At 45.2% G+C, this 25,612-nt stretch overlaps 1 protein-coding gene across 1 annotated transcript in view; it reads right to left on the bottom strand.

Moving 5' to 3' along the window:
- The window catches only part of PKD1 (polycystin 1, transient receptor potential channel interacting), a 116,039-nt gene that overhangs the window by 45,121 nt on the left and 45,306 nt on the right, over positions 1-25,612 (bottom strand). Inside the window, exons 4-14 of the mRNA XM_054994646.1 lie at positions 22,287-22,456; positions 20,880-21,548; positions 18,482-18,665; positions 13,049-13,263; positions 11,084-11,199; positions 10,860-10,986; positions 10,057-10,283; positions 8,477-9,226; positions 7,589-7,720; positions 6,164-6,339; positions 4,962-5,095 (exon numbers count right to left, since the gene is read on the bottom strand). Coding sequence (XP_054850621.1) covers positions 4,962-5,095; positions 6,164-6,339; positions 7,589-7,720; positions 8,477-9,226; positions 10,057-10,283; positions 10,860-10,986; positions 11,084-11,199; positions 13,049-13,263; positions 18,482-18,665; positions 20,880-21,548; positions 22,287-22,456 — 2,900 coding nt within the window. The remainder of the gene's footprint in view (positions 1-4,961; positions 5,096-6,163; positions 6,340-7,588; positions 7,721-8,476; positions 9,227-10,056; positions 10,284-10,859; positions 10,987-11,083; positions 11,200-13,048; positions 13,264-18,481; positions 18,666-20,879; positions 21,549-22,286; positions 22,457-25,612) is intronic.

Here is a 25,612-nt window from a genome sequence, read left to right as displayed (position 1 = left end):
GTTCAAAGAACTTATCTGTTTGACAGGTCTAAAGACTAACTGCTTTCGGCTTCCCCGGAGAGAGATCCATCTTTCTCCTGGCAAGTTGAAGCTTGGTTTTAGACAGGGGCAACCGTCTCGTTACAAGAGTTTCTTTAAAGCTTTAACTGTTACCAGGGCTTTTTTTTCTGGGAAAAGAGGTGGTGGAACTCAGTGGTGGAACTCAAGACAAGTTCCACAAGGGGGGAGTTTTTTAAAGTTTAAATCGCCCTCGGCAAAAATGGTCACATGGCCGGTGGCCCCGCCCCCTGATCTCCAGACAGAGGGGAGTTGAGATTGCACTCTGCAATCTAAACTCCCCTCTGTCTGGAGATCAGGGGGCGGGGCCACCGGCCATGTGACCATTTTCAAGAGGTACCGGAATTCCGTTCCACCACGTTCCAGCTGAAAAAAAGCCCTGACTGTTACTCCTTTGCTCTCTACTAAACAAATTCAGTTGCGAAGGTCTAAAGATTCACATACCTCATGTGGGCTAGATGGGAATTTATTGATTGATTTAACACCTCTGGTCAATCATGTACAGTCCCAGTTTAAGGTCAGGAAGAACAACTGGTTGGCTTTTAAGAAACAGTTGCAATTTTCTGTGCCTACAAATGATAAAGATCTTAACACAGTTTATTATAGTTTCTTAAAATCATTTCAAGTTCTGCTGACCTTAAAACAGTTGAGCATTATTGGTCATATGCAATAGCTTCAAGCTAAATTAATTAAAATCAGACAGTTAAATGTAAAATGGGAGTGAATTTAATGTTTTAAAACAAAGCAATGCAGGGGAGACAAAGGAAGTTTGTTTTAAAATACGACAACTGTGGCTTTAGGGAAGGCTTCGTTAGGCCTAAATAAAAATAACTCCCAATATCCATCTAAATCTGCAGGTGGCATCATCTAGACAAAAAACCTTGCAGGGATAGTTCTCCCATCCAAGGCGCTCAACCTGCCACCCCTGTTCCCCTTGAATCAATAATTCAGATACAGCCTAAAAATGGAAGAGCTCTCCCAGTGGTCCCTGGCACAAGTCTAATAACATGTGACTACCTGAGGCGTATCAACATCAAATACTGAGTAGTTTTAATATAGCTGGTTGGAATATGAAAATACAGTTCCCATGAGTCAACTCATCATTATATCATTACAATATACTCTTTACTTCTAGAAACATGGGCCTTACAAGAAATTATTCTCCTGGGATATATTCCATGCACTAGGAATGCTTGTCAAGGAAGCAAGGAAGTGACACCCAGGGCCAGATTAGCATGCCTTATTTTTACTGTGTTAAATATCACTTTAAATTTAATTCTGATCTGTCATGACTTGGTTTTGGCTGTCCTGGTCACTTTGGATAATTATACTCTGACTTTTATTTCAATTTATTTATCTCCTGCTGTCAATATCATAACCATGAATGAAAATTAGAATATACTAGTGAGCTTATATCATGAATTAATAGAGATTTCTCCAGAAACAATTATTATTCTAGCAGACTATTTTAATGCTAGAATCGGTAGAGAGAATGAAGCCTTATCAGCTGCTTGGCTGGGATCCAATGTCAGTGATACTTTATTCCCCTTAATACCTGCTAGGTCTTCAAAGGACACCATATTAATATAAGCAGGTTTGAGGCTTCTTGAATTTTCTTTATCAAGAGGACTTATTATATTGAATGGGTGTAAGAAGATTGACCAAAGGGGTGACTTGTTTCAGTTCTAGGGGATTGAGTGTTATTATTTTCTGGTGGCTTTGGAGCCTTTATACTTGATAAGAAGCTTAGGGGTTCAAGATTTCATGGGTCTCTTATCATAATGTTACTTGTCGAGGGCCACCTCCCAGTTAGAGAACAAGAGCGACTGACACTACAGGATAGTGAGATTTGCTGTTCTTACTGGTCTTAGCAAATGGGAGGAAATGTCAGCTGCACGTTGTATTCAACAGAAACTGGTGTTATCAAGGATGAACTTTCAAGATCGTACACACCTAAGTCTTCTATCAGGTTATTATATGACCTTTTTACATTATTTGTGCCCTTTTATTTATGTCCATATAAGCATATGAGGATATCTGAGCCAACAGACATAAAAACTGTATGATTCTGAATACAAAACCATGAAAAGAAGGATCCAACAACTGCAGTGGGAGTTTAAAAGATATAATACTCTAAATACTTTAGGAGAATTATTTGAGTTAAAAAAGATAACAAAAAACTAATTCAGGAGAAAAAGACGTAAGCAAAGTATAAGGATGGCGGCATCTTTTGATTAAGTCATTTAACAACAATGATGTATCAAGCTTCTGGAAAACTGCTCCTATTGCCATGAATTTGCAAACTAATTTACCTTCACGTATTTCTGCTGTTTGGTGGACGATATACTATAAGGAGCTTTTGTTCCTCTTGTAACGCTATGGTAGAGGAGACAACGCCTGAAGATCTCCCTAACTGGACTCCAGTTTGGGGGGAAAGTTGCATGCATTAAGATCTGGCAAATGTGCAGTGGTAAGGCCTCTTGGCCCAGATCAGGTGCCAATTGATTTTTTTTTAAGATAAATCCTTTCTGGTGGGGCAGTGTATTAGTACCAATCTTCTCCCAGATAAACCGGACGGGTGAAATTCCCCCTGCTGGAAGCATTCTATAATTGTTCCAATTTTTAAAAGGGCAGCAGGCTTGATCCTGCTAACCGTCGCACAATTAGCCTTCTGTCATTGTTTGGGAAATTATATTCTTCCCTTTTACATCAAGGATTAGTGGAATGAATCAGGACCAACAAGATCTTAGGTTGGGAATAAATAGACTGACTTCAGGAGAGGATTTTACACCACTGATCACTGTTTAATTCTTGTCCACTTAGCAGAAAAATATACAGCCTCCTTGGGAGGAAAACTTTATGTGGCTTTTATGAACCTTAAGGGCGCATTTCACTAAGTTAGTAGGACAAAGCCATGGGGGGAACTGGAGAGTTCAACAACTGATAAAAGACTAGTTTCCTGGTTAATCAGGTCATAGATCCAGAGGAGTTAGCCGTGTTAGTCTGTAGTAGCAAAATCAGAAGGAGTCCAGTAGCACCTTTAAGACTAACCAACTTTATTGTAGCATAAGCTTTGGAGAATCACAGCTCTCTTCGTCAGATGCATGGAGGGCAAGAAGAAACTGGTCAGATATATAGGTGGAGAGGGGAGGGAGGAGTAGATGCAAACAGTAGCTTCTGATATGGAGATCAGTTTGCTTCTGTGAAGGAAGTCAGTTACTTCTGATAATGGGATAAACTTTCATAGTCTCTATTCAGTCCCAGCTTGACTGAGTCAAATTTACATATGAATTCCAATTCAGCAGCTTCCCGTTGGATTTTTTGAATGGTTTTTTTGAAAGGAAACCTTTCAAAAACAAAGGGGGGGGGTGTTAGGCAAGGTTGCTTGCTTGCTTCACTTTTTTTCCAATCTATAGGTAACTGGATGTTGCCCCTTTTATCTCCAGAGTTTCACACCCCTAGACTAGCACAGATGAAAATACCATTGATGCTTTATGCTGACAATTCAGTTCTTATATCCCAAACTAATATCAGCCTAAAGAGACTATTGAGAATGCTTCTCAAACTATGGATTGACAGAGACTTGCAAATAAATTACAACAAATCTAAAATCTTGATTTTCTCCAAAAATAGCAACTTGGGTCTTTCTAAGTGGACTGTAGCAAATTTTGATATTGAGGAAGTTAAGAAGTTTTGTTATTTGGGAATTGTTTTCTCCTCCAACTTGTCTGGACTCCCCCAGAGGAAGTTTGCATTTAATAAGATTAATCCTATGGTTGGAACGATCTCTCGCCTCTTTTCTACTGGGGAGGTTGGGTGATATCTCACAGGTGTAATCCTGGTGTTTAATTCTAAAATAATTCCACAGCTACTCTATGGTGTTGCTATTTCGATCTCGGTGATTAAAGAATCTTTTGATTATCCTTTTTGGCAGTCTATATGTAGGATAACAGGCATTCCTCAATGTGTTTCAAATGTATGTCTTAGGGCTGAATTAGGCTAAAGGTCACTGGAAACTAGAGCATGGCTCAGTGCCTTTAAGCTAAGAATAAGGATCATCTTTGCCACAAAAATGGAAGGTTTGCTGTTTTTTTTCTCAAACAAGATGTTTACTGTTCTCCTCGGATGAAGACTGTTGGGGCTTACAACCAAAGGTATTCTCATGTCAGGTAAGACAAAGATCCTATCAATTGTTAAGTGTTGTCTTACTGGTTTTGATTATAATAGTATGGTGATATGGGCTCGGAGAGTTTTGCTTGACCCAATATTTTGGTATTTTACCTCCTAGATCCTTGTCATCCTACATGAAGATATTTAACAACTTTTCATTCTGTCAGGGCATTTGCCCTAGCTCGACTGAATGCGAATCCTTCTGAAGTATTGGATGGTAGATTTCATCCCAACCAATATTTAGACCACCCCTGTTCTTGTGGCTAGGATAAAACTGATACCCTGTCTCATAAAATATTGGCATGTCCTCTTTTTACTGTTTTTAGGAAACACTGGATTTTACCTTTTTTAACTTGGGCTTCACTTAATAAATTTCAGGGAGCTATGCTTCCCTATTTGATGCTAGATTGTGATCTGAATATCACCTTGGTGATCACTAAATTTCTGTCTAGCATTTCTTTTCTTTTAGAAATTAATTTATTATTCTATTATTCTATGAGTCATTTGATCATAGGAGTGCTGAAAAGGAAAGGCTCAGGGGGTGCCAAAGTTTTAAAAGCCACTAGGAAAACGTAGCATCGATATGATCTTTGGCAGGGCCCGCTTTATCACTGTGCCAATCTGCTAGCTGTTATCTGTGAACTGATATGTATCTATTCAACAGCTGGAAGAAGGGGGGGAGGCTCCTTACACAGCTGTCCCATATGTGCAACAGATGCTGAAACTTTTCTCACCTGGTTCTTGGTAGGTGTGCGATACATTGTGAACAATCATCACCTGATGAATGTTGGGATCCGGCCTAAAGAAAGACTCATTGTAAGGAGGCACAAATTGGAAAACAGCCTGGTCACCATCTCCAAAGTCCCATCTGGGGAGAAAAGAAGATAACAGATATTGTCACAGACTAACAGAGGACTGAATGTCTACTCCCTCTGGATCTTGAGACCAAATTTTGCCCAGATTAATTTCACGGCTGAGTTTTCTCATCCAGTCATCCTTGCTTAAGCTGTGGGGGTTCTGTCCCATCGACTTATAAGCACACACACTCTTGGCCAGCACCAGATTTACTGTTGGGCTGCTAGCAGAAGACAAAAGAAGAATGAACCCACACAAAGGACAGAACCCCCATTTGGTACATGCGGGCTCTGGGGCAGCTGCCCATTGGCTTGCTTTCCTGCCCCTTTTCCCTCTAACAGCCAGGGCTCTTTTTCAGGGGGAATGAGGGGGAACAGAGTTCCGGAACCTCTTGAAAATGGTCACATGGCTGGTGGCCCCGCCCCCTGATCTCCAGACAGAGGGGAGTTGAGATTGCCCTCCGCGCTGCATGGCACAGAGGGCAATCTCAACTCCCCTCTGTCTGGAGATCAGGGGGCGGGGCCATCAGCCATGTGACCATATTCTCCAAGGGCAACCCACTGAGTTCCACCACCTCTTTTCCCAGAAAAAAAGCCCTGCTAACAGCAAACCTTTGGCATCAAGCGTGAGCACTCCTCCCATGTCTGGATGTCCCTCCTTGATGACTACAATCAACTGATGGAGACAGACATAACCATGCCACAGGGCTGTGTTGTCAGCATACCGGGTTTTCTGGGGTTGCACACAGATTGCCCAAGAGCTTTGTCTGTGTCCCAGCTGTGCAAACAGCCTGAACAACTCTGAAGACAAATGGCAGTTTACCAATCTGTGCTTCTCCCCCTTATGATCTATGCATGTGATTAACACTTGCATCAAAACAGGCAATCTGGCCTGGCCTGTGTAGGAGAGATGGATATTTGGACTAGGGACATGTATAGCTCCCAAAGGCCATTTCAGAGGGCTCTGCTTGGATTGCTTATGGAGGCCTACACAGGAGAGGGCAACTTTTCCACTCCACTGGAACAGATGAGAACGGTCAGGCGGGGGGGGGGGGGGTGGACACACACACAAGAGCACTCACAAGAATGTGGCATCCACAGCAGAGTCCACTGTAACCACAGCTGATAGGTCCACGGTGCTGTTTTGAGGGACCAGAGACGGGATCTCAGAGACCACCAGATCCTTCATCCTGTTCATCTTCTCCACGGTAATGTTGTAGTTGACGGTGATGTTGCTGATGTGGTTGGAGGCTGTCAGCTGTACAGAGCAAAGGCCACCATTTTCTCATACCACAGATTCCACAAACACCAGGGCTCCAGAGTGCTCTCTGCTAACACCCTCGGGAAGTTCCTTTCCTCTTTGCATAATCTGTTCTCTGGTAGTTTGGAGATCAGAACTATTCTGATATTCTGAAGCCTTCCTTTAACCCCCACCCCTTGTCCTCCTTTGCAAATCTCCCAGTCCTTCGCATAGGTTGCTTTCACTCTGGTTTAGCGTTATGTCCTCATCAGTGGTAACTGCTTAAGGCTAACCAGGACTGCCTCACACCACGCTTAGCAAACCATGGTCACAGAAGCATATTTAGCACAGATGTAGATGCAACACTAACCACAGCAGACTCGGCATGCCCATTTGTGGAAAGAAATGTAATTCCTCATTTGAATACAAGAATTCCGCTCACACCTGCATAGTACACAGGGAAGGGGCTTGCTCAAGCTGACCATCTGGCCACACTCTTCAAATACGTGAAGCAGGTGGCAAAACTTTGTTCTCTGTTGCTTTGGAGAGCAAGAATAGATCTCAGGAGGGGAGATTTTGGCAGGACATTAGGAGAGAATTCCTAACAGTAAGAACAAAAATGGAGCAGTTATTGGGGACCGTGTGTGAATTCCCATGCTGAAGGTCTTCAGGCAGAGGCTGGTCAGCCATCTGTGGACCATGCTCTAGCTTTGGATTTTCTGCTCTGAACAGGAAGTTAGATGAAATGTGTTAGACGGCCCTTTCCAACCCAAGGATACCGTCTCACAAGACGAATGGTCAAGTGCGCAATTTGGTGGACACTCCCCCAGCTGCACAAAATAACGCACTCCTTGGTCCCACGTTCTCCTTTACAACTTCTGGTTCTCTGCCGAAGCGCTCTCTTAGCAAAGCAGCAGCTTGTGCAGGCAGAGGAAGAATGCAGGAGGGGCAGAAGAGCCACAAGATCAGAATCACTCCGCAGGATGATAGCAACAATGCCCAATGCCAGCACCCGGAGCGCATAACCCCTTAGTATGGAGCTCACCTTTATTCCCCTACCCCAAGAGGCAAAGGAAATTATATGATTCCCCCACACTTTGTTCTGCTCGGAAGGCTATGCAGGTGAGTAGCTTAGCAAAAAGATTACACACACCTCTGGGGAGCGACAACTTCCCCGAGCACCCTCAGAAGGATCTCGGCAGCAACGTTTGGCTCCTCCAGCAGGACAAAGACGCAAGGAGGCAAGTACGGGGCAGTGCTGTCTTACCGATAGCTTGTACACAGCAGGCGTCTGGTAGACAACCTTGAAGACATTATTGTAGAAAGTAAAGGAAGGCTTGTCATCCACCGTCCATCTGAAGTTCACGTCCGATCCAGCGTCCATCATGGGAACGTAGCTCTGAAATGGGTGGAAACAACAGGCACAGATCTGAGACAGGGAGAGCGTTAGGCTGCTTTGCACAAATGCTGGCCTGACATCACGGCTTGCCAGCCTCAAGCGGGGACACTTCATGGCTGCCGGTCAGGCTCCTTCATGTACCTAAAAGTAAAACAGAGACCAGCAGCTGGAGATGGGCGGCTGTCGATACAATGGGAGCTGGAGAGAACAACAGAAAAATGCCTCTCAAACACTGCTCTGCAGTCTCGAGTCTCTCAGTGGAAAGGGGCAGGGAATGTTAGCGGCTGATACAAGAGGATGTCTGCATTAAAAGAAACTACAGACAGGAAATCTAAATTCTGCATCAAGGAGAACTGAATTCAGTGACCTGAATAAATTTACAATTTCTCTTTTGGCACAATTCATTCTGCTTTTGCTGTTCATGGAGTGGAGCTGCGCTGGGCAGTGAAGCTCCATCTGTTGAAGGATTTATTCAACCGCACTCCACCCTAGCTTTTGTCATTTCACTGGGAATAATCCGCACACTCTTTGGAATAGCTTGCAACCATGAGGGCTTGAAACCTAGGGATTTTCCCCATAATGACACGCAAGATTATCTGAAAGTTGGAATTCTGCATGCATGACTGCATTCTCTACTCCCAGAGAATTGCATAAAATCCCCTGCTTGAGTATTTATTTTTAATTCTGTATTTGGGATAGATTTCAGAACCCCACCCCACCCTGCCCATGCATTCTGGCAACTTCCGGCTGACTCACCACACGTTTGTTCAGCAAGACTCGGGTTTCTGGGTCTGGGGTCGCACGGAGCCCTCGAATGGCCTCCTCAGCTTTCACCAAGATGCTGATGTTCTGGGAGCTCACAGTATTCTCTGCCCACAGCACGACAGTGGTTAAATTCTGCCCAATGCCATCCAGTGCGATTACAGAGAACCAGGTGTCATTGGATTCCCTGGCGCAGTCAGCAGTCAGCAGAGCAACCGCGGGTGGGCAGCAGCTTTCAAATGGGAAGCTCTGGTTCCCTCCTAGCCAGCCAGCTGATGCATTTACCCCTGAAGAGATCTTCACCACCACCCAAGTGGAACTGGTTGGCACGTAGATCTTGCCATCTTGAGCTGGAGGGTAAATGACACGGAAGCCCAGCACAGGAGAAACAGCCCAGAAATTACAGGACAAATTGGTGACAAAGACTCCATTGTCTACAGAGGCTCTCACATCGTAGAGGCCGTAGTGATCCACGCCAGAATTCTCTTGACTGATAATGGGCACTGTCTCTTCAGCCACATAGAGGACCCTGAGGAAGCACACAGAGTCATTCCGCCAGCGGCTGGCAATGTGCAGAGCAGGCCAGTCAGGCTCCCAGTCAGAAGAATTCACGGTTAAGTAGCTGATCTGGTCAGATAGTGTCTGGCTCGGGTGGCAAAGAAGGAAGGCACCAGGCCCTGCATCATGCTGGATGCTGATGGTATCATCCGGTCTGGCCAAAATGTCTTTCCTTCTGAAAAGCAACTGCAATAAAGAGAAAGAACTACCATGAGTCCAACATTCTATACTCAGTCCTCACTGCAGGGTGGGTGGGCGCAATACATCTCCCTGACTGTGTAGTTTTCAGCTAAACATTGGGAGAAGGGCGTTTACACAGCTGCACGCACATGCACACACACAGTATAACACTCTGAGTGGGAAAGACTAGAAAACTCAAAGGATCTCTTTTGATCCACCACTGACCCAGAAATTTGGCACAACCACCCACCTGCAAAACCTCCTGCTAATCAACCCATGTGATTCAGGCTGCTCTATACTAGAAGCAAAGAACAGGCGCCAGCACAAAGAAAATGGATTCCAGGCAGCTCAAGCACGCAAGGCAGATTCATAGGGGAAGGTAAGTTTAAAAAGAAAAGGATCCCTACAAATGGGGAAGAACAGTTTTTCCTGAGCTCAAATAATGCAATTGCTCAGGACAAAACTGCACGTGTTGGCAGGAGAAGACCAGCTACACAATTCCATGGCATCCGATCTGCTCTCTTAGCAACAACCCGAGATGCCCTACATGGTCTGGAAAGACTGGTCATATTATTACTATTATGACTGAGACTATGAGAAGAAACTAACAAAACATTAACCATATAACTACATTTCAAGAGCTGAAAGCATCTTATGTGTTTACTGTTCCAATAAACGTCATTTGGTGGCTCACAGCTAATGCTCAGTTGTGACTCCACACCGACTCCCCCTTTTCTTCCACAGAGGACCCCCCTGAAGGTGCAGCTGCAAACTCAGCCCCACACATGAACAATCCTGGCGGCATCTGGGTTCCACCAGCTATCAGACACACTTACGAGATACTGCATCGAGGGGCCCGGTGGCACATCAAAAAGTGACTCTTCCAGCAATCTGTTCTGGAGATGGTTTTTGTGGAGGCAAGGACTGGGCTCAGCAGTGCTGGCGACAGAGCCATTGACACACATCCCGCGGTCACAGCAGTTGTGCAGTGGCAGGCACGTGTTGGTCCGAGGGCACCACTGAAGTCCGGCCAGACAGTCCAACTGTGGCCAAGCCCCATTTCCTTGAAAAGCAAAGGATGAGGCTAAGATGTTTGTAAGCTCTTTGCAATCTGAAGGTAGGAGAAGGAAACGAACAGCTAGCTGGCCCAGTCAAGGGACTGTCAAGCAGAGGACGGCCGCCATCTGCCGGGGATGCTCTAGCTCTGCATTTCCTGCACTGAGGGTAGGCCAAGATGGCCTCTAAAAAGCTCAACTCTAGGACACTGTGGAGAGCCAGTCTGGTGTAGTGGTTAAGAGCACGGGACTCTCATCTGGAGAGCCGGGTTTGATTTCCCACTCCTCCACTTGAAGCCAGCTGGGTGACCTTGGGCTAGTCACAGCTCTCTGGAGCTCTCTCAGCCCCACCCACCTCACAGGGTGTTTTGTTGTGGGGAAAATAGTAACATACTTTGTAAACCACTCTGAGTGGGCATTAAGTTGTCCTGAAGGGCGGTATATAAATCGAATGTTATTATGTTATTATTATTATTACTTTCAAGCACAGTAGCACCATGCAAAGAAAAGTGCACTGAGTGAGTTTGTTTTCCTCGCCAGACCACTTCTGTGAACTCCTGGCCGCCTCTGCAACAGCAGCTCACCTCCTCCAACTGCCGGATGGTGCACTTGAAACCGGACTTGAACAGGGCGTGGCAGCTCCTGGGTCACGAACTCCAAGGCCACTACGAAACCTTTCTGTTGGAAGACCATGCTCGGAAAGGCCATCGTCTGGAAAACAAACAGCCGTAGCTCACAGAGCTGTTGGGTCCCCCCCTCCCACTCCCCAAGGGCTTGCAGCCAGGAGAGGGCCAGAGACATTCCTCACCTCCACGGGACTGGACGGGGCTGACAGACGGTCTTTTTCTGTGAGGTTGCTCACCCGAGTGTGTATATCAAAGGCGGGGGTGCCCAGGGAAAAGTGCTCAGCATTTAGAAGAATCTCTGTTTGAAGACATGGGGGGGGGGAGATAATGAACGGGGGGGGGGTGTTCAGCTCTTCCCATTAATCTCATACAAGATATAAGCAAAGATGTTCAAAACATTGTTTTATTTCCAGCTGATCTTGGATACTTGTAGAAACTCCACACAGCATCTCATATATCCTTGTTTTAAGAAACCAGATACACAGTGTCTCCACATACACATTCCACAGTTAAGCTTTTCTTTTTTCGACACCCTTGACCTGTTACCACAAGTTTCCAGCTACTGCCCCTCCTCCACCTCTACCTAGTTTGTGTGAAAATGCACGTCAGTAGCTGTCAAGAATCTTTTCCCCAACTCAACGGCCAATTCCACACGGAACACTTTAAGCCAGTCAAGTTGAGCATTCATGCTGATCAATGCTTAAACCATTTGGGGTCCCATCATTCTGCTCTGCATGACATTGAGGCAATTTGGTGTCTGCTGATGATTTGAGATACATCTGTTTGGAGCCACATTTTGTGGAAAGGAAAGGGTTAAAATGCTGGTGCTTCATTCCCTCTGCCACTTTGTTTTGCAAATGGCTGTACAACACACTTGTTTTTTTCCTCTTTGGCATTAGGAGAAGCCTGTCATTTAACCCTTTCCTGGCTTTTAAAACCAGAAGGAATGGACAGTAACCACCCATTCCTGGCTTTGAAAAAAAATGAGTGTGTGCACATACCCCGGAGGGAGGAAGGATAATGCAGCCATTTAACCCTTTCCTGGCTTTTAAAGCCAGCAGGGAATAAGCAGCAACATTAGGACTCGTTCCTGGCTTTGAAAAAAAACGAAGAGTGTGCGCATATCAAGGAGAAAGGAAGCAAATGGAGAAGCAACCTTATGACCCTTATCTCGCTTTATTGATAAAAATGGCAGAAAAGGAGTTCAGAAAGCTGAGGAGGGTGGGAGTGGTTACTGGCAGACAGACCAATCAGCTCCTGGGGAAAGGAAGAGGGGGGGTATGAGAAGCAGAACTGCAGTTCTTGTTTCTTCACAGACATAACATGCACTGGCAGCGACTGGATAATGGCATCCAAAAAACTGTGGAATGTGCACAGGGAAAAAAATGGGGAAAAGACAGACAAAAAAAAGTTTCTGCTTCCCTTGCAGCCAGCTGAGTGACCTTGGGCTAGTCACAGCTCTCTCGGAGCTCTCTCAGCCCCACCCACCTCACAGGGTGATTGTTGTGGGGATAATAATGACATACTTTGTAAACCCCTCTGAGTGGGCATTGTTGTCCTGAAGGGCGGTATATAAATCAAATATTATTATTATTATTATTATTATTGCACGTGTGGAACTCTAGAGAACATGAGAAGCAGAATAGATTCTGAAACGCTGTAAAGTGACATTGCAGAAAACACCAGTGTGGAATAAGTTGGATAGATCTGGCTGTAAGGAAAGTTAAGGGGAATTGTCCACATTAATGCCTTTTTATGGGGTGATTTGTTTTTTATGGGTCTTGACAGGTTTTGTTTTACGGCAAGCCACCCTCAGCAGGTCTAGAGAGGCAGCAAAGAAAGAAAAAGTATCTGCAGCATCGAAACCAGAAATCAAAGCCCTTGTATGAAAAAAGCATCTCTAGATAGAAGGAAAAATCATATTCTGCTTTATGGCAGAGTCAGGCAATTTGAGAAGCCAGAGAAGACTGCGGAAGAGGGGGAAGAGGGGGAAGAGTAAAAGCTGCAAAATGTAATTATAAAAAAGATTAAGAAAAATCTGTGTAATTTATGCAGGTTACAGAATTTGGCTTTTCTTAACACATAAGCTTGTTTGATTTTTCTTTTTAAAGTACACACAGACCTGGCAGTAAATAGATCGAAGGTACCTTTTGGCTTGTACTCGCAAACATAGCTGTGCTTGGCCATACACAGGTCCGTGTTGCACTGGCCAGCAGGGCCCATTCGGACGCAGTGGTCAGCACTGGACGGGTGAGGCTCTCCAGGAAGCCAGTTCTGGCAGCTCTGCAGATCAAAGCCTTCTGCTCGCTGCAGAGGACCAGAGCTTGCGAAATCATTGAACCCGATCCAGACATCCAAGCTCCTTGGTGGTGGAGAGGAAAAGATAAGAGGGGATTAATCGGAAAGTCAGAAGGGATGGGCAAGCCAATGTAGGGATGTGGCTTCGCTGGTAATTATTCTGTGGTTTTGTTAACGTGCACTGTACAGCATAAACCCAAAAGGGAAGCCCTGCCTTGAGGATAGGGAAAAGGACAAGTGATTTAGGGTCTGATTTCCTATAGATACTCCTTTATGTTGTTTCTGATGGCATTAGCCAAAAGCTCATCCTTGCCTTGTGCCCATATGAATGACACCATCATTCGTCTGATAGCTAGTAACTTCTGCAAGTTCTTTGAATGGAGCTTGATTAAAACGAGGGCCAAATATCGTATGTTCTAGAAAACTTAGCAGTTCAATTTTTTTTTTAAATGACTGGATGTTTTTTCTAACATGCCCTTTTCATAGCAATAATATTGAAAAGGGAGTATTAGAAATATAAAATATTTAGGGTCTTCTAATGTTATCAGCACTACTAAGGTGGGGAATTAAGCCATTCAGGTCCTCTCTGATGTGGTTTCCAGTGACAGTATTAAATGTAGCATTCATTAAAGCTACAGATTTTTTTTTGATTAACCTTATAGAATTTTCAGGTTTAGGGATAACAACTATGTGAACTGTTTTCCTAGTAGCTGGAAATTTACCTAATGAATATTTTAAAAAGTTCAGTAATGAGTTTCATTAATAAAAGTTTGCATTTTAATACATTTCCGCCGGAAAGTTGTCTCTGTCAGAGTTTACTGCTCTTTAATTTTTTAAGTGTAATTTAAGACTTCTGCAGTGACAGATTCTTTGGATTAAGTTTATATTCTGTGTTAAAGGTGGGCATTATTATGTTACTGAGGGAAGGTGTGGGTTTTTTCTTTACTTGGATTAGCTGCGGAGTACAAATCAGCATAACGTTATGTAAATTCTTTTGTAGTTTCTGAGAGTTTCTGCAAAATGGTGCCTGTTTTGAATTTTATTGTGTGTGCTCTGTTAGCATTTAACTTATGGGATAACTTCTTAGCTAGTAGTTTTCTTGCTATTCTACCTCTTTTCAAGATATTCTTCATTTTTTTAAAACGTAAAGCTTTCTAGCTTTTGTGTATTTCTATTAAGACCAATCCAGCACTTTCTTTTTATAATAATTGGTAGACCTTTTATTCCCCATGTCTTGTGAGTTATTCTAGTCCCTTTATTTTTCCCAAATCAAGTTTTTTTCTTTCTCTCTTTTTAAAAACTTGCGTAGCCCTACAAATGCATTTGTCTTTTGTTACCACTTCGAATGCATCCCAAATTGTTGGCAGAGGTAGTCCACAGTTCAGGTTTTCATCAAAGTGATATTGTGTTCCACTTGCAAGAGTTTCAGAAATTTCAGTGTTAAATAATAACAAATTATTTCTGGTCTGGCTGTAAGCCATCAGATTCTTTAGATGCTACTGCACATGTGATCGTAGCATGATCCAGTCATAGTTACAGGCCTATGTCTTTCTGTCTGTGAAACGAGAGGTAATAATCAGGCATCCCACGGACGGCTCAGATTTAGCTTCTTGTCCACCCACGTCCCAAGGTCTGCTACCCAGAAGTGTATTCCTCATCCAGGATGGTTTCATTTTTGTTACCAAGGTGGGTACCAAAAATGCACAGCACAGGGGTCACTGGAGGGTGAGGAGGGGAGGTAGCTGTGAATTTCCTGCACTGTGCAGGGGGTTGGACTAGATGACCCTGGGGGGGTTCCTTCCAGCTATACATGTTTATGTTTCTAAATCAAAGATAAGCAACTATCAGAACAAAATGATAACCTTTGAAACTAAACATCAACATCTGTAACCCAGTCCCCAATTTGTTCTCCACTTCCCTTTCTGAGAGTGCCAGGTTGCAACTGGCAGTATGAGAGACCGGAGAGCGATACGCCCTAAAATGGCAAGAAGGGCGATCACATCTTGGTCTAAAATTTCCCCTGTGGGGAGAAACAGAATCCCAGCCCCCTCTCCACAGGATGATAAAGGACCATGAATGATTTTAAAAGCTTATTACTGTTGATTCTACATATAGAATCACAGTTGATTCTACATTTACAGTCGAGCAAAACCCCTAGCCTCTCCGTAAACCTGAGAAAAGCACAAGTTGTTGCAGCGATCGTGGTTTTCAAGGTCTTCTGCCTTGAGCCACAGTTCTGCCATAGATTGCTGCAGCCTTCTCAGCCTCCTCTTGCTGTGTAAGACTCATTTGCACAATGGTTTCAGCCACAGCCTTCTCCGCCTCCTCTTGCTGTGTAAGACTCATTTGCACAATGGTTTCAGCCACAGCCTTCTCCGCCTCCTCTTGCTGTGTAAGACTCATTTGCACAATGGTTTCAGCCACAGCCTTCTCAGCGCCATTGATTCATGTTGCTGAGGGATCAATAAGCGACTGAAGGGGCTGAGAGCTGATTCTGCATTGCCTGCAGCTATTTTTCTATGTCCTCTTTAGCAGCCAAGTTAGAAGAGAAGTTAGCCTTGATTTTGCCCACTCAGCTGCTTGGATCATCTTTACAGCTGTTTTGAGATACTGTTCCCCTTTGTGGATTTGCTCTTAATTTAAAATTGTGCCTGTGGCTTTGTACTTTTTATGCCAGGTGATGTCGCATCCCCCTTTTCATGCTTTGCTGCTGCCGGTGTCAGTAACCTAGCATGAGAGAGACTGGGCCACTTAAGGAGCACCAACGAGAAGTGTGCACTCAACTGTGCCCAGTGTACAGCACAGGAGACAGGAGGGACTGCAGAGGATGGCAAAGAAGCCAGCTTACCCAGCTGCAGGGCTTTTTTTCAGCTGAAATGCGGTGGAATGGAGTTCTGGAACTCCCACCACGTTCCAGTTGAAAAAAAGCCCTGGTTCAATGACATGCTTCAGTCAGATTCCAGGCCTGGCCTTCTGTTGCTGCAGAATGCTGCCCTACATGCATTGCAAATAGGGACTCAAGCTCCCTGGTTTTGTCCTTTTAAAAAAATAAGCATTTCGCACCTCAGCAGAGCTCACCTCCTCTTAAGCTGCACAGGCAGAATGGCAGGGCTGAATTGAAAGGATGAAATAAGCAACCCCCTTTAGCACTGAGACTCTCTGCCAGTCACATTGCTGAATGAGGTCACACCAAAAGGAGCTTGCATAGCAAGAAAACAATGTTAAAAATAACTTGCTCTAGAGAAGCAGAGGGCTTTTAATGATTTTTTTAAAAAGGCTTCAAAAATATGTTGAAAGAGCAAGCCACCATTGTGCTCCACTTCTAAGCTACTGGCATCGCTTAGAGCAGAAGAGCTGGGAATCCACCCACTACCTGCTCTCTCCAAAAGGTCCAGAGAGATTTTCCTGCTTGAATTCCAGCTATGACCTAACTACAAGAGTCACTCAAAAACGACTAGATGGACTTCTGCCTCTGTGGCCCACCCCTCGGCTGCCATGGCTCCCAGAGGCAGCCAGCGTTCTTTTGGAAGGGAGACGGCAAGAAAGACGATGCATAAAATCTTTGCAGGGCGTGGGGGGGGGGTGCTGTCTGTTGCGCTGGGGACAAGTTGGGGGGGGGGCAAAAACAGGCTGACAAAAAGCTATGGTCAAGAAGAGGAAAGAGTTCTCAAGCGACAGCAGAAGAGAAAAAGAGAGAGTGCGCTCTGGCTGCTGCACAGCCTAATGGGAAACAGATTTCATCTGCCACTGCTTTCCTACAAGAAACGGTGGAAGCCAAAGAGCTTCCAAAAAAACACTCCACAGCTCCCCCCATTCCTCATTTGTCACTTACTTAAGGGTTGAGGGGAGGAAAAAAACCCAGTTGTGTCTTGGAATCATCTCCTATGTTTATCTAATAGGATTAATCTAACAAAGCAATGCAGAGAAATAGATGACGGAGGACAGAAGGAGGGAATTGAAACAGTGAGACTGAGGGCAGCGAAGTACAATCGTTATGGAAGGAGGGATCAAAGTCAAGCCTGATAGCCTTAACAAGGAAAGCAAAATATGAGTTCAGAAGAGCCTTAAAGACCATCAAGATTTCCAGGGTATGAACTTTTGAGAGTCAAGATCTCCCTTGGTCAGCTACAGTGGCCGTTTGGGACAAGGGCTTTGGGGTTGGTGCAGGATCAAAGGCCGTGTGGGTATGAGGGTGTGTGAGTTTGTTAAGACAGTGGCGGGAAATAACTACACCCCACTAGAGCTAAAAGAGTGTCAGTGTGCCCAGTGTGTCAGATTGACCATCATGCCTGCCTCGGTTGGGGGGCGGGGAAGGGGCAACTTTGGGGCTGGACAGAATCAACTGTGGATGTACAGATCATCACCTGCAGCGTCAGGCACAGCCTTTGAAATGGAGCTGATGCCTCCGTCCCCACAGGTCTGACCTGCTTATTAGGGCAGAGCATCAGAGGAAAACAAGAAGCGCCGCACAATGGGAAGGCAGAAAGAAAAGCAGGGGAACCAAGTCAGAGAGTCGCAAAGCAGTCTATATTCTTGACATCACTCTGGAAGGCTCCACTTGGAGTTGATGATTCCACCCACTATGAAGTGGAGGTGAGTGAGATGCCAAACACTGGCTCATTTCAATCCCAGCAAAATCAGGCAAGTGTTCATGAATGGAAGAGGGCCAGGACCTTTACAGACAGGGCTCTTTTTCAGGGGGAACGCGGGGGAACGGAGTTCCGGAACCTCTTGAAAATGGTCACATGGCCGGTGGCCCCGCCCCCTGATCTCCAGACAGAGGGGAGTTGAGATCAGGGGGCGGGGCCACCAGCCATGTGACCTTTTTCTCCGAGGGCAACCCAGTGAGTTCCACCACCTCCTTTCCCAGGAAAAAAAGCCCTGGTGACAGACGTAGAGTGCCTGAGGCTTATGAAGTCACAGACGTGCAGACCTGGAACAGAATGAACCATCCCCGTCACCTAGCCTGGGAGCGAGCTCAGGGTTCCCTTCCCATTCCTGCCCCTCTGCAAACGTGACCTTCCCTCTGGAAACAGTTGTTGTGAGGGGGGACTCAACAGGCACAGGAGGAGTTGCACGCTTTCGTTCCGTTCCAGCCACTGCCCCTCTTGCAGTTGCCCACCCCCCTCCACTTCTATATTCACTTTCACTGGAAGCGAAGCAGCGGCTTACCTGTATAGCTGGTTGCTTTGCCCTAATAAAATCAAACTTTGCACTTCCATCAGAACTCAAAGGGGGCACTGTGGGAGGGGCTGCAACAGCCTGGCCTTCCGATCACTCACCTGGTGACACGAGATACCAAGAAATCCTGGATTTCCGGGCTGCTGACGAAGGCTAAATCTCCACTGCTGAATTCCTGGCAATGCCGCTGAGCCTCCAGCCACGCGGCTTTCTCCTCCACCAGCCGATAGCAGTGGCCATTCCCAGGGAAGGCCACGCTGTCCATGGGGCACATTGGATGTACCTCTGCAGTAGGGAGAAACAACATGTACAACTTCAGGCTGTTCCTGTGAAACTCAATGTCAGATCCGTGCAGAGGAAGAAGCTACCTCCGGGGCTAGAACCCAAAAAAGGCCAATGCAACCCTTCCGGACTATACCCCAGCAGATCACCTGAACAGTTCTCAGCGAGGCAAAAAGCCAGGAGACAGTCTGGGGAGGCAGCACGTCTGCAATGGGTATGCCAGCTCCTCTTGCGTAATGCACAGATACCCCCATCTACTTGGTTTATGAATATTGCCCCCCAACATGAATCCTACAGCTGGAAGGCATTTTCAAGGCCATCCCTAATCTGTACTTGATAAAAGAAATCCAAAACTAGAGCCACTCTCAGAAATGGGTGCTCAAGTTCTGCTTAGATATCACCCCTCTTATAACTCAAGGAGTGAACAAAACTTTTTCCTGTTCCATATGACGGCCCTTCGGGTATTTGACAAGTATGATCATGTCTTCCCTTCAGTCCTTCAGGTTAAACAAACCACCTTGATCCAAGAGGTAAAGCAGGATACTAATATCTGAATAAATAAACAAACCATTCCTTCAATCTTTCTTTGTAGGGCTTGTTTTCCAGACCCCCCTGACCATCTTCATGGCCCTCCTTTGAACGTGATCCAGTTCAGTTACATCCTTCTTAAACTATAGTGCCCAGAACTGAACACAGGACTTGAGATGAGGTCTAACTATGGCAGAGTGGAATGGCATTATAAGGAATGGCTAAAAGCAATGTGTCACCCACCCACTGTTGCTCAGGGGGCTCCTGGGACAAGGGTTACGGTTGCCAGCCTCCAGGTGGTTAAACCACAAAAGCAAAAATGCAGAGGGAAACAGTCAACAAAAAATTCTGAAATGTATATGTGTATTTCAAGTATGTTACAAAGTGCAAAGTGCTACATAAATATATATTAATAATAAATATCAGTATATAAAAATAGTTCATATATTATCCAAAGAATCCAATATACAACAGTTTTACAAAATAATTTTACCAACAATGGCCCTCCTATGTATGAATAACAGTCTATTTTACATTTCCATTGCAGGTGCTGGTATAAATCAAAAGCAGAAGAAGGAGACGTCAGAGCTTCAGTAATCAAGGTAAGTATCCATAAAATAAGGATAACAAATCTTCAATATTCTTTATACTCTCTTTTCTTTCCACAGGTGCTGTTATAGGGGCACAGGGACCCCGCGACTCAACAAGGAGCCAGCTAATATCTTGTTTCGTCAGAACTTCCTCAGGAGTCGTCCAATAATCACACCTAAAAAACTCACGTAAAGTAGGTAGCCATGAAGCTCTTTAGTGGTTTTATCCACACCACAAAATGTCAGCCACTGACAAAAGACGTTTTCATGGGGGAGAGTATAAAGAATATTGAAGATTTGTTATCCTTATTTTATGGATACTTACCTTGATTACTGAAGCTCTGACGTCTCCTTCTTCTGCTTTTGATTTATACCAGCACCTGCAATGGAAATATAAAATAGACTGTTATTCATACATAGGAGGGCCATTGTTGGTAAAATTATTTTGTAAAACTGTTGTATATTGGATTCTTTGGATAATATATGAACTATTTTTATATACTGATATTTATTATTAATATATATTTATGTAGCACTTTGCACTTTGTAACATACTTGAAATACACATATACATTTCGGATTTTTTTGTTAACTGTTTCCCTCTTCATTTTTGCTTTTGTGGCTTATCTGTCTTGAGGGTTGCTCCTTTTTCTAGGCAGCCTCCAGATGGTGGCTGGAGATCTCCTGGAATAATAACTGATCTCGAGACTATAGAGATCAGTTTGCCTGGAGAAAATGACTGCTCTGGAAGGTGGACTCTATGGCATTGTACCCTGCTGAAGTCCCTCCCCTCCCCAAACCATGCCCTCCCCAGACTCTACCTCCCTAATCTCCAGGAATTTCCCAACCTGGAGCTGGCAACTCTAGACAAGGCTGAGCACACTGGAGGAAGGAGACCCTACCATAAGCAACAGGGAAATCGTTTTGATCTGTGATGTTGGCCTAAGATCCAAACAATATTTTGTTCTTATTTGAACAGATCACATTTAGACTAGTTGCCAAGCATGGGGAATAAATTCTACAGAATATTTTGCTGCTCAAGGAAGAACAGGACCCCCTTTCAGATCCATGTCTTGTCAGAGGGCAGGCCTCAACGCACCTTGCTCAGTTTTGTTGTCCTGTGCCATGATTTTGTATACAGCTAATAGGCCCGTTCCCCCTCGGTTCCTTATCTGCAGCTGCAAACTTTCATTTGTCTTCACTAGAGGAGGACACTGAAGCTCTATCTCCACTGGAGATGCCACCACCTCGATTTCTGTCCGTGCTGAGGTAAACCGACTGCCCACAAAGGCAGTGACAGTGACACTGTAGAGTCCAGGTGAAGAGTACTTGTGGAAGACGGCTGTCCTGGTGGTATTGAAAAGTCTTGTGTGATCTCCAAAGTCCCACTGAAGGGTGCCCAAGGCAAGCGGAACACTGACATTGAAAGCCACCACTTGGAAAAGGCTAGAAGGAAGTCTGGGCCCCACTAAGGAAATGGGCAGCTGAGCCAGGAAAACACTTGAAACAATGGAAGGCCCTCCACAGACAGGCCTGGGAAACAGCTTGGTGCAAAATGGCAAACAGTCTGTGGAGGAGTCTGGTTCAGGAGCAGCACCACACAGACAATGTGCCTCATCACTGAAGCCCGCATAGACCTGCCCTTCAACATAGCAATGGGCGCTACAGAGCTCCTCAGTCAGGTTCTGAGGGAGGCGGAACACAAATCGGACAACAGAATCAGCCAGTCCTGTGGTATTGTCAGTCAGGCACGCAATGTAGTCAGCTCCTGGAAGCGGGGAGGGGACACAAAAAGAAAGCCTCACATAAATCCAAAATACCGAACACCAGCCTCACAAATTCTCCCTTCTTTTGCACAGTATTCACCCTCCTTTCCTGTGAGGCTGATGGAAAACCAGAAGCAAATCAAAGAGAGAAGTGTAAGGATGTCCTGTGTTGTAAGAAGCAAATAATCCCTTGTAAGTACGAGTGGGGCTGGCCTTGGTACAATTATATTGTTTCCTTGTTTTCTCAAGCAAGGAAAAACTAGTTGTTGAAGTGGTTGAGTGGGGAAACATTTTACCAATAGCACATGGAAAGGAGAAGGCTGGGACAACATTTTACATGTTTGGCTGTTGTTTGTTAATTAAGAATAAAAATACTAGCAGTTAGAACTAGAGACCATTATAGGTACAAAGACACTGCCTTACACATCCGTCATGTGGTTAATTTGTGACTAAGGCCGAAGATATTGGGTCCAGGATAATATGACAAAATTAACTCATTAGGAGGCATTACAATCAAAATGAACACCACTGATCATGACAGCACAAAAGAAACAGTTGAAATCCCATTTCTGGAAAATAAAGAAGGAAGGATTTGGCCTCCTTGAACATAAAAAATAGAAACACTAATAGGTCTGTGAACCCCTCTACACATAAGTATTGCTGTTAACTGTGACTTGTTCAGTATAATCCTATTCATCTTAGATCTGTTATCTTCCAGAGCCTGACTTCCACCACCTTACCACAGGTAGTATCAGTGAACGACACATTGAAAAGAGGAGAGTTGGCCATCTCAGGTGGCTGGGCGCATTTTGTATCCATCAGATGCACAATTTTCACTTTTCTTCTCTGTACCCAGCGAGGAAGCCAGGCAAGACTGCAGTCACACAGGAACGGATTCAAACTTAAGTTTCTGAAACAAGGATATAACAGTGAGATGAACCACACAGTGCCTTCACAAGAGAATACCAGCAGAAATGCCAACTGCCAATGCCCCTATGGGCCTGGTTGCACCCTTCTATGCGCACCACTTCATAAAGAGCTGTATAGTTAGTGGCTAGAGAAGCATACAAGAATTAATGTGATTCCACCTCCACCCCTCACAGACATATTCACACAAAGATTAGAACTGTACAAGTAATTCATTCCACTAATAAGTAATATAATTATAAGGAAAGAAGAATGATCCAGTTTGGTGTAGCAGTTAAGAGCACGGGACTCTAATCTGGAGAGCCGGGTTTTATTCCCCATTCCTCCGCTTAAAGCCAGCTGGGTGACCTTGGGTCAGTCACAGCTCTCTCAGAGCTCTCTCAGCCCCACCCACCTCACAAGGTGTTTGTTGTGGGGATAATAATGACGTACTTTGTAAACCGCTCTGAGTGGGCATTAAGTTGTCCTGAAGGGTGGTATATAAATTGAATGTTGTTATTGTTATTGTTATTAAAGAGTACCCTGCTATTTCATATCACATGGGAGCTGCAGCAGCTCTATTGCCAATGGGGAGGATGAGAAATCGGAAAGAAAGGGGACATGGCATTTCCAAAAAGCTTCAAAGGGATTAAAAACAGGCCTGTCAAAACTAATTAACATGCATTTTGAAATGTCAGTTTGACGAAATAATGGCGAATTCAGGGGGGGGGGCGAATGGAACATAAAGGAGGATGTGGGGAGGTTAATTCAGGTGCTGCCAATCGAAGAGCCTTTCCATCTAGAGCAAGTAGCGAAGGGTGCCATGGAGCACCACCACCACCACCACCAGTGGGCAAGCAGGACAGGGGACCTGATACGAGTTTTGTAGCAAGACTCGGGTAGGTAATTTTCAGAGAAATCCTAATTTTATTATTATTGTTTACTTTTCTAGCCCTCCCTCCCTGCAAGCGGGCTCAGGGTGGGTTACGTATAAATAATACAAGATAAAAACATTTAAATACATTAAAATCAGAGTCATTCGTACACATACATTCCAGGTCCCAGATGGAAGCCGCCTCCGGTCTTCCCTAACTATTCACAGGGGGGAAAGGGGGGTGCAAGCTGATCTCATCAAACTGCGACTTCACCTATGGGGGCAGATGGCTATATAGCCCCCCCACTCTGATGGGAGACTAGCAAGGAGGTATTACTAGATGGACCTAAAATTGGCCTCAACCATAAGCCTGGCAGAAAATCTCTGTCTTGCAGGTCCACCAAAAATAATAATAACAATGTGATTTATATACTGACCTTCAGAAGAACTTAATACCCACTCAGAGTGGTTTATAAAGTATGCTCTTATTATCCCCACAACAATCACCCTGTGAGGTGGGTGGGGCTGAGAGAGCTCTGAGAGAGCTGTGACTGACCCAAGGTCACCCAGCTGGCTTCAAGTGGAGGAGTGTGGAATCAAACCTGCAGATTCGAGTCCCGCGCTCTTAACCACTACAACAAACTGGCTGATGTAGGGTCTTGGCAGGCCCAGGTATCCTCTGACTGAGAGTTCTACCAGGTTGGTGCCAGCCAGGCCTCCCTGGAGCCAGGGACCACCAGTAGATACCGACCTGTCGATCTAAGCACTCTCTGGAGTACATTCGGGGAGAGGCAGTCCCTCAGGTATGCTGGTCCCAGTCCATTTACGGCTTTGCAGGTTAAAACCAGAACCCTGAACCTGATCCCGAACTCCACGGGGAGCCAGTGCAGCTGCTGCAAGATCAGAATAACATCCCCCCTGTACGGCGTGCCCATCAGGACACGGGCAGCACCATTCTGGACCCACTGTAATTTCCGGGGCAGACCCAGGGGAAGCCTGCATAGAGCGAGTTACAGTAATCCAACCTGGAGGTGACCGTTGCATGGATCGCTGTCGTTAGGTCAGAGATTGACAGACAGGGTGCAAGACGCCTGGCCTGCCAAAGGGGAAAAAAGCAGACCGGGCAACTTGGCTTCAATGGGCTTAGACTGGAGTAACCCAGCTTAGGATCTCACTGTTTAAAGAGTCTTATGAGGGCTAGACCATAATGTTTTCTCCAAATGCAAGAACAGAGCACACATTCCATAAGCTTGCCTCATCCCATTCCACTCTCTCTTCAGGAAGACACAGTAGAACTGGATTCTACACATAGTTGCTCAGAAGTAAGTTCTACGGTGTTTGAGAGGGCATACTAGATATAAACGGCATTAGTTTAACTCAGTGAAGTGGGTCTCTGGACCAGGGCTTTTTTTCTAGGAAAAGAGATGGTGGAACTCAGTGGGTTGCCAGCACAGGGGGCAACTCTTGGTGGGAGGTGGTGCCCCTGGTACCACATGTGCGCGCAAAGTGCACGCATGCTCCCAGGACCAATGACATCACTTTGGGTAAGCTGGAACAAGGAGGGAGTTTTTAAAAGTTTAAATCACCCTCAGCAAAAATGGTCACATGGCTGGTGGCCCTGTCCCCTGATCTCCAGACAGAGGGGGGTTTAGATCTCCCTCCACACCGCTCCAGCAGCGTGGAGGGCCATCTCAACTCCCCTCTGTCTGGAGATCAGGAGGCGGGGCCACCGGCCATGTGACCATTTTCAAGAGGTTCTGGAACTCAGTTCCACCGCGTTCCTGCTGAAAAAAAGCCCTGCTCTGGACACTTCCCCCCAAGTCCAGCCCCGACAGCACCCTTAAAAGTGCTTATATGCGCCACAAACTTGTATCCCTTGATCCCTCTTTACCTGCGTCCTTCTACTCTCGGCATTATAGTTTGAAGAGGGTGCTGGGAAGTTTGAAGAGGGGTCTCTTACAGCAGTAAGAGACCCCTCACTGCTGTACAGTTCTCAAGGGAGAGGGAACTATTCACCTTGAACCCCCCTTGACACTCATCTTGGGCCTCCCTTACTTTGTCTGGGCACCAGGCCAAAACCTCTCTTTTTACCCAAGCTCTTAACTAAAGGGGTTTCATATTTTAAAGATGTTTTATGGTCTTCTCCAACCCCGAGTACTGTTTTATCAATACAATTTTGGACTGTTTCATTTTATGTGCGTTTATTGGCCATTGGTTTTTTTTGTTGACTTGGTATGATTTATTTATCTTATTGACTTGGACTATTTTATCAAAGCATATTGATAT

Source organism: Eublepharis macularius, chromosome 12 (genome assembly GCF_028583425.1).
Source record: "Eublepharis macularius isolate TG4126 chromosome 12, MPM_Emac_v1.0, whole genome shotgun sequence".
NCBI classification, from domain to species: domain Eukaryota; kingdom Metazoa; phylum Chordata; class Lepidosauria; order Squamata; family Eublepharidae; genus Eublepharis; species Eublepharis macularius.
The sequence above is the reverse complement of the archived record's forward strand: the minus strand, read 5'-3'. Positions and strand labels throughout refer to the sequence as shown.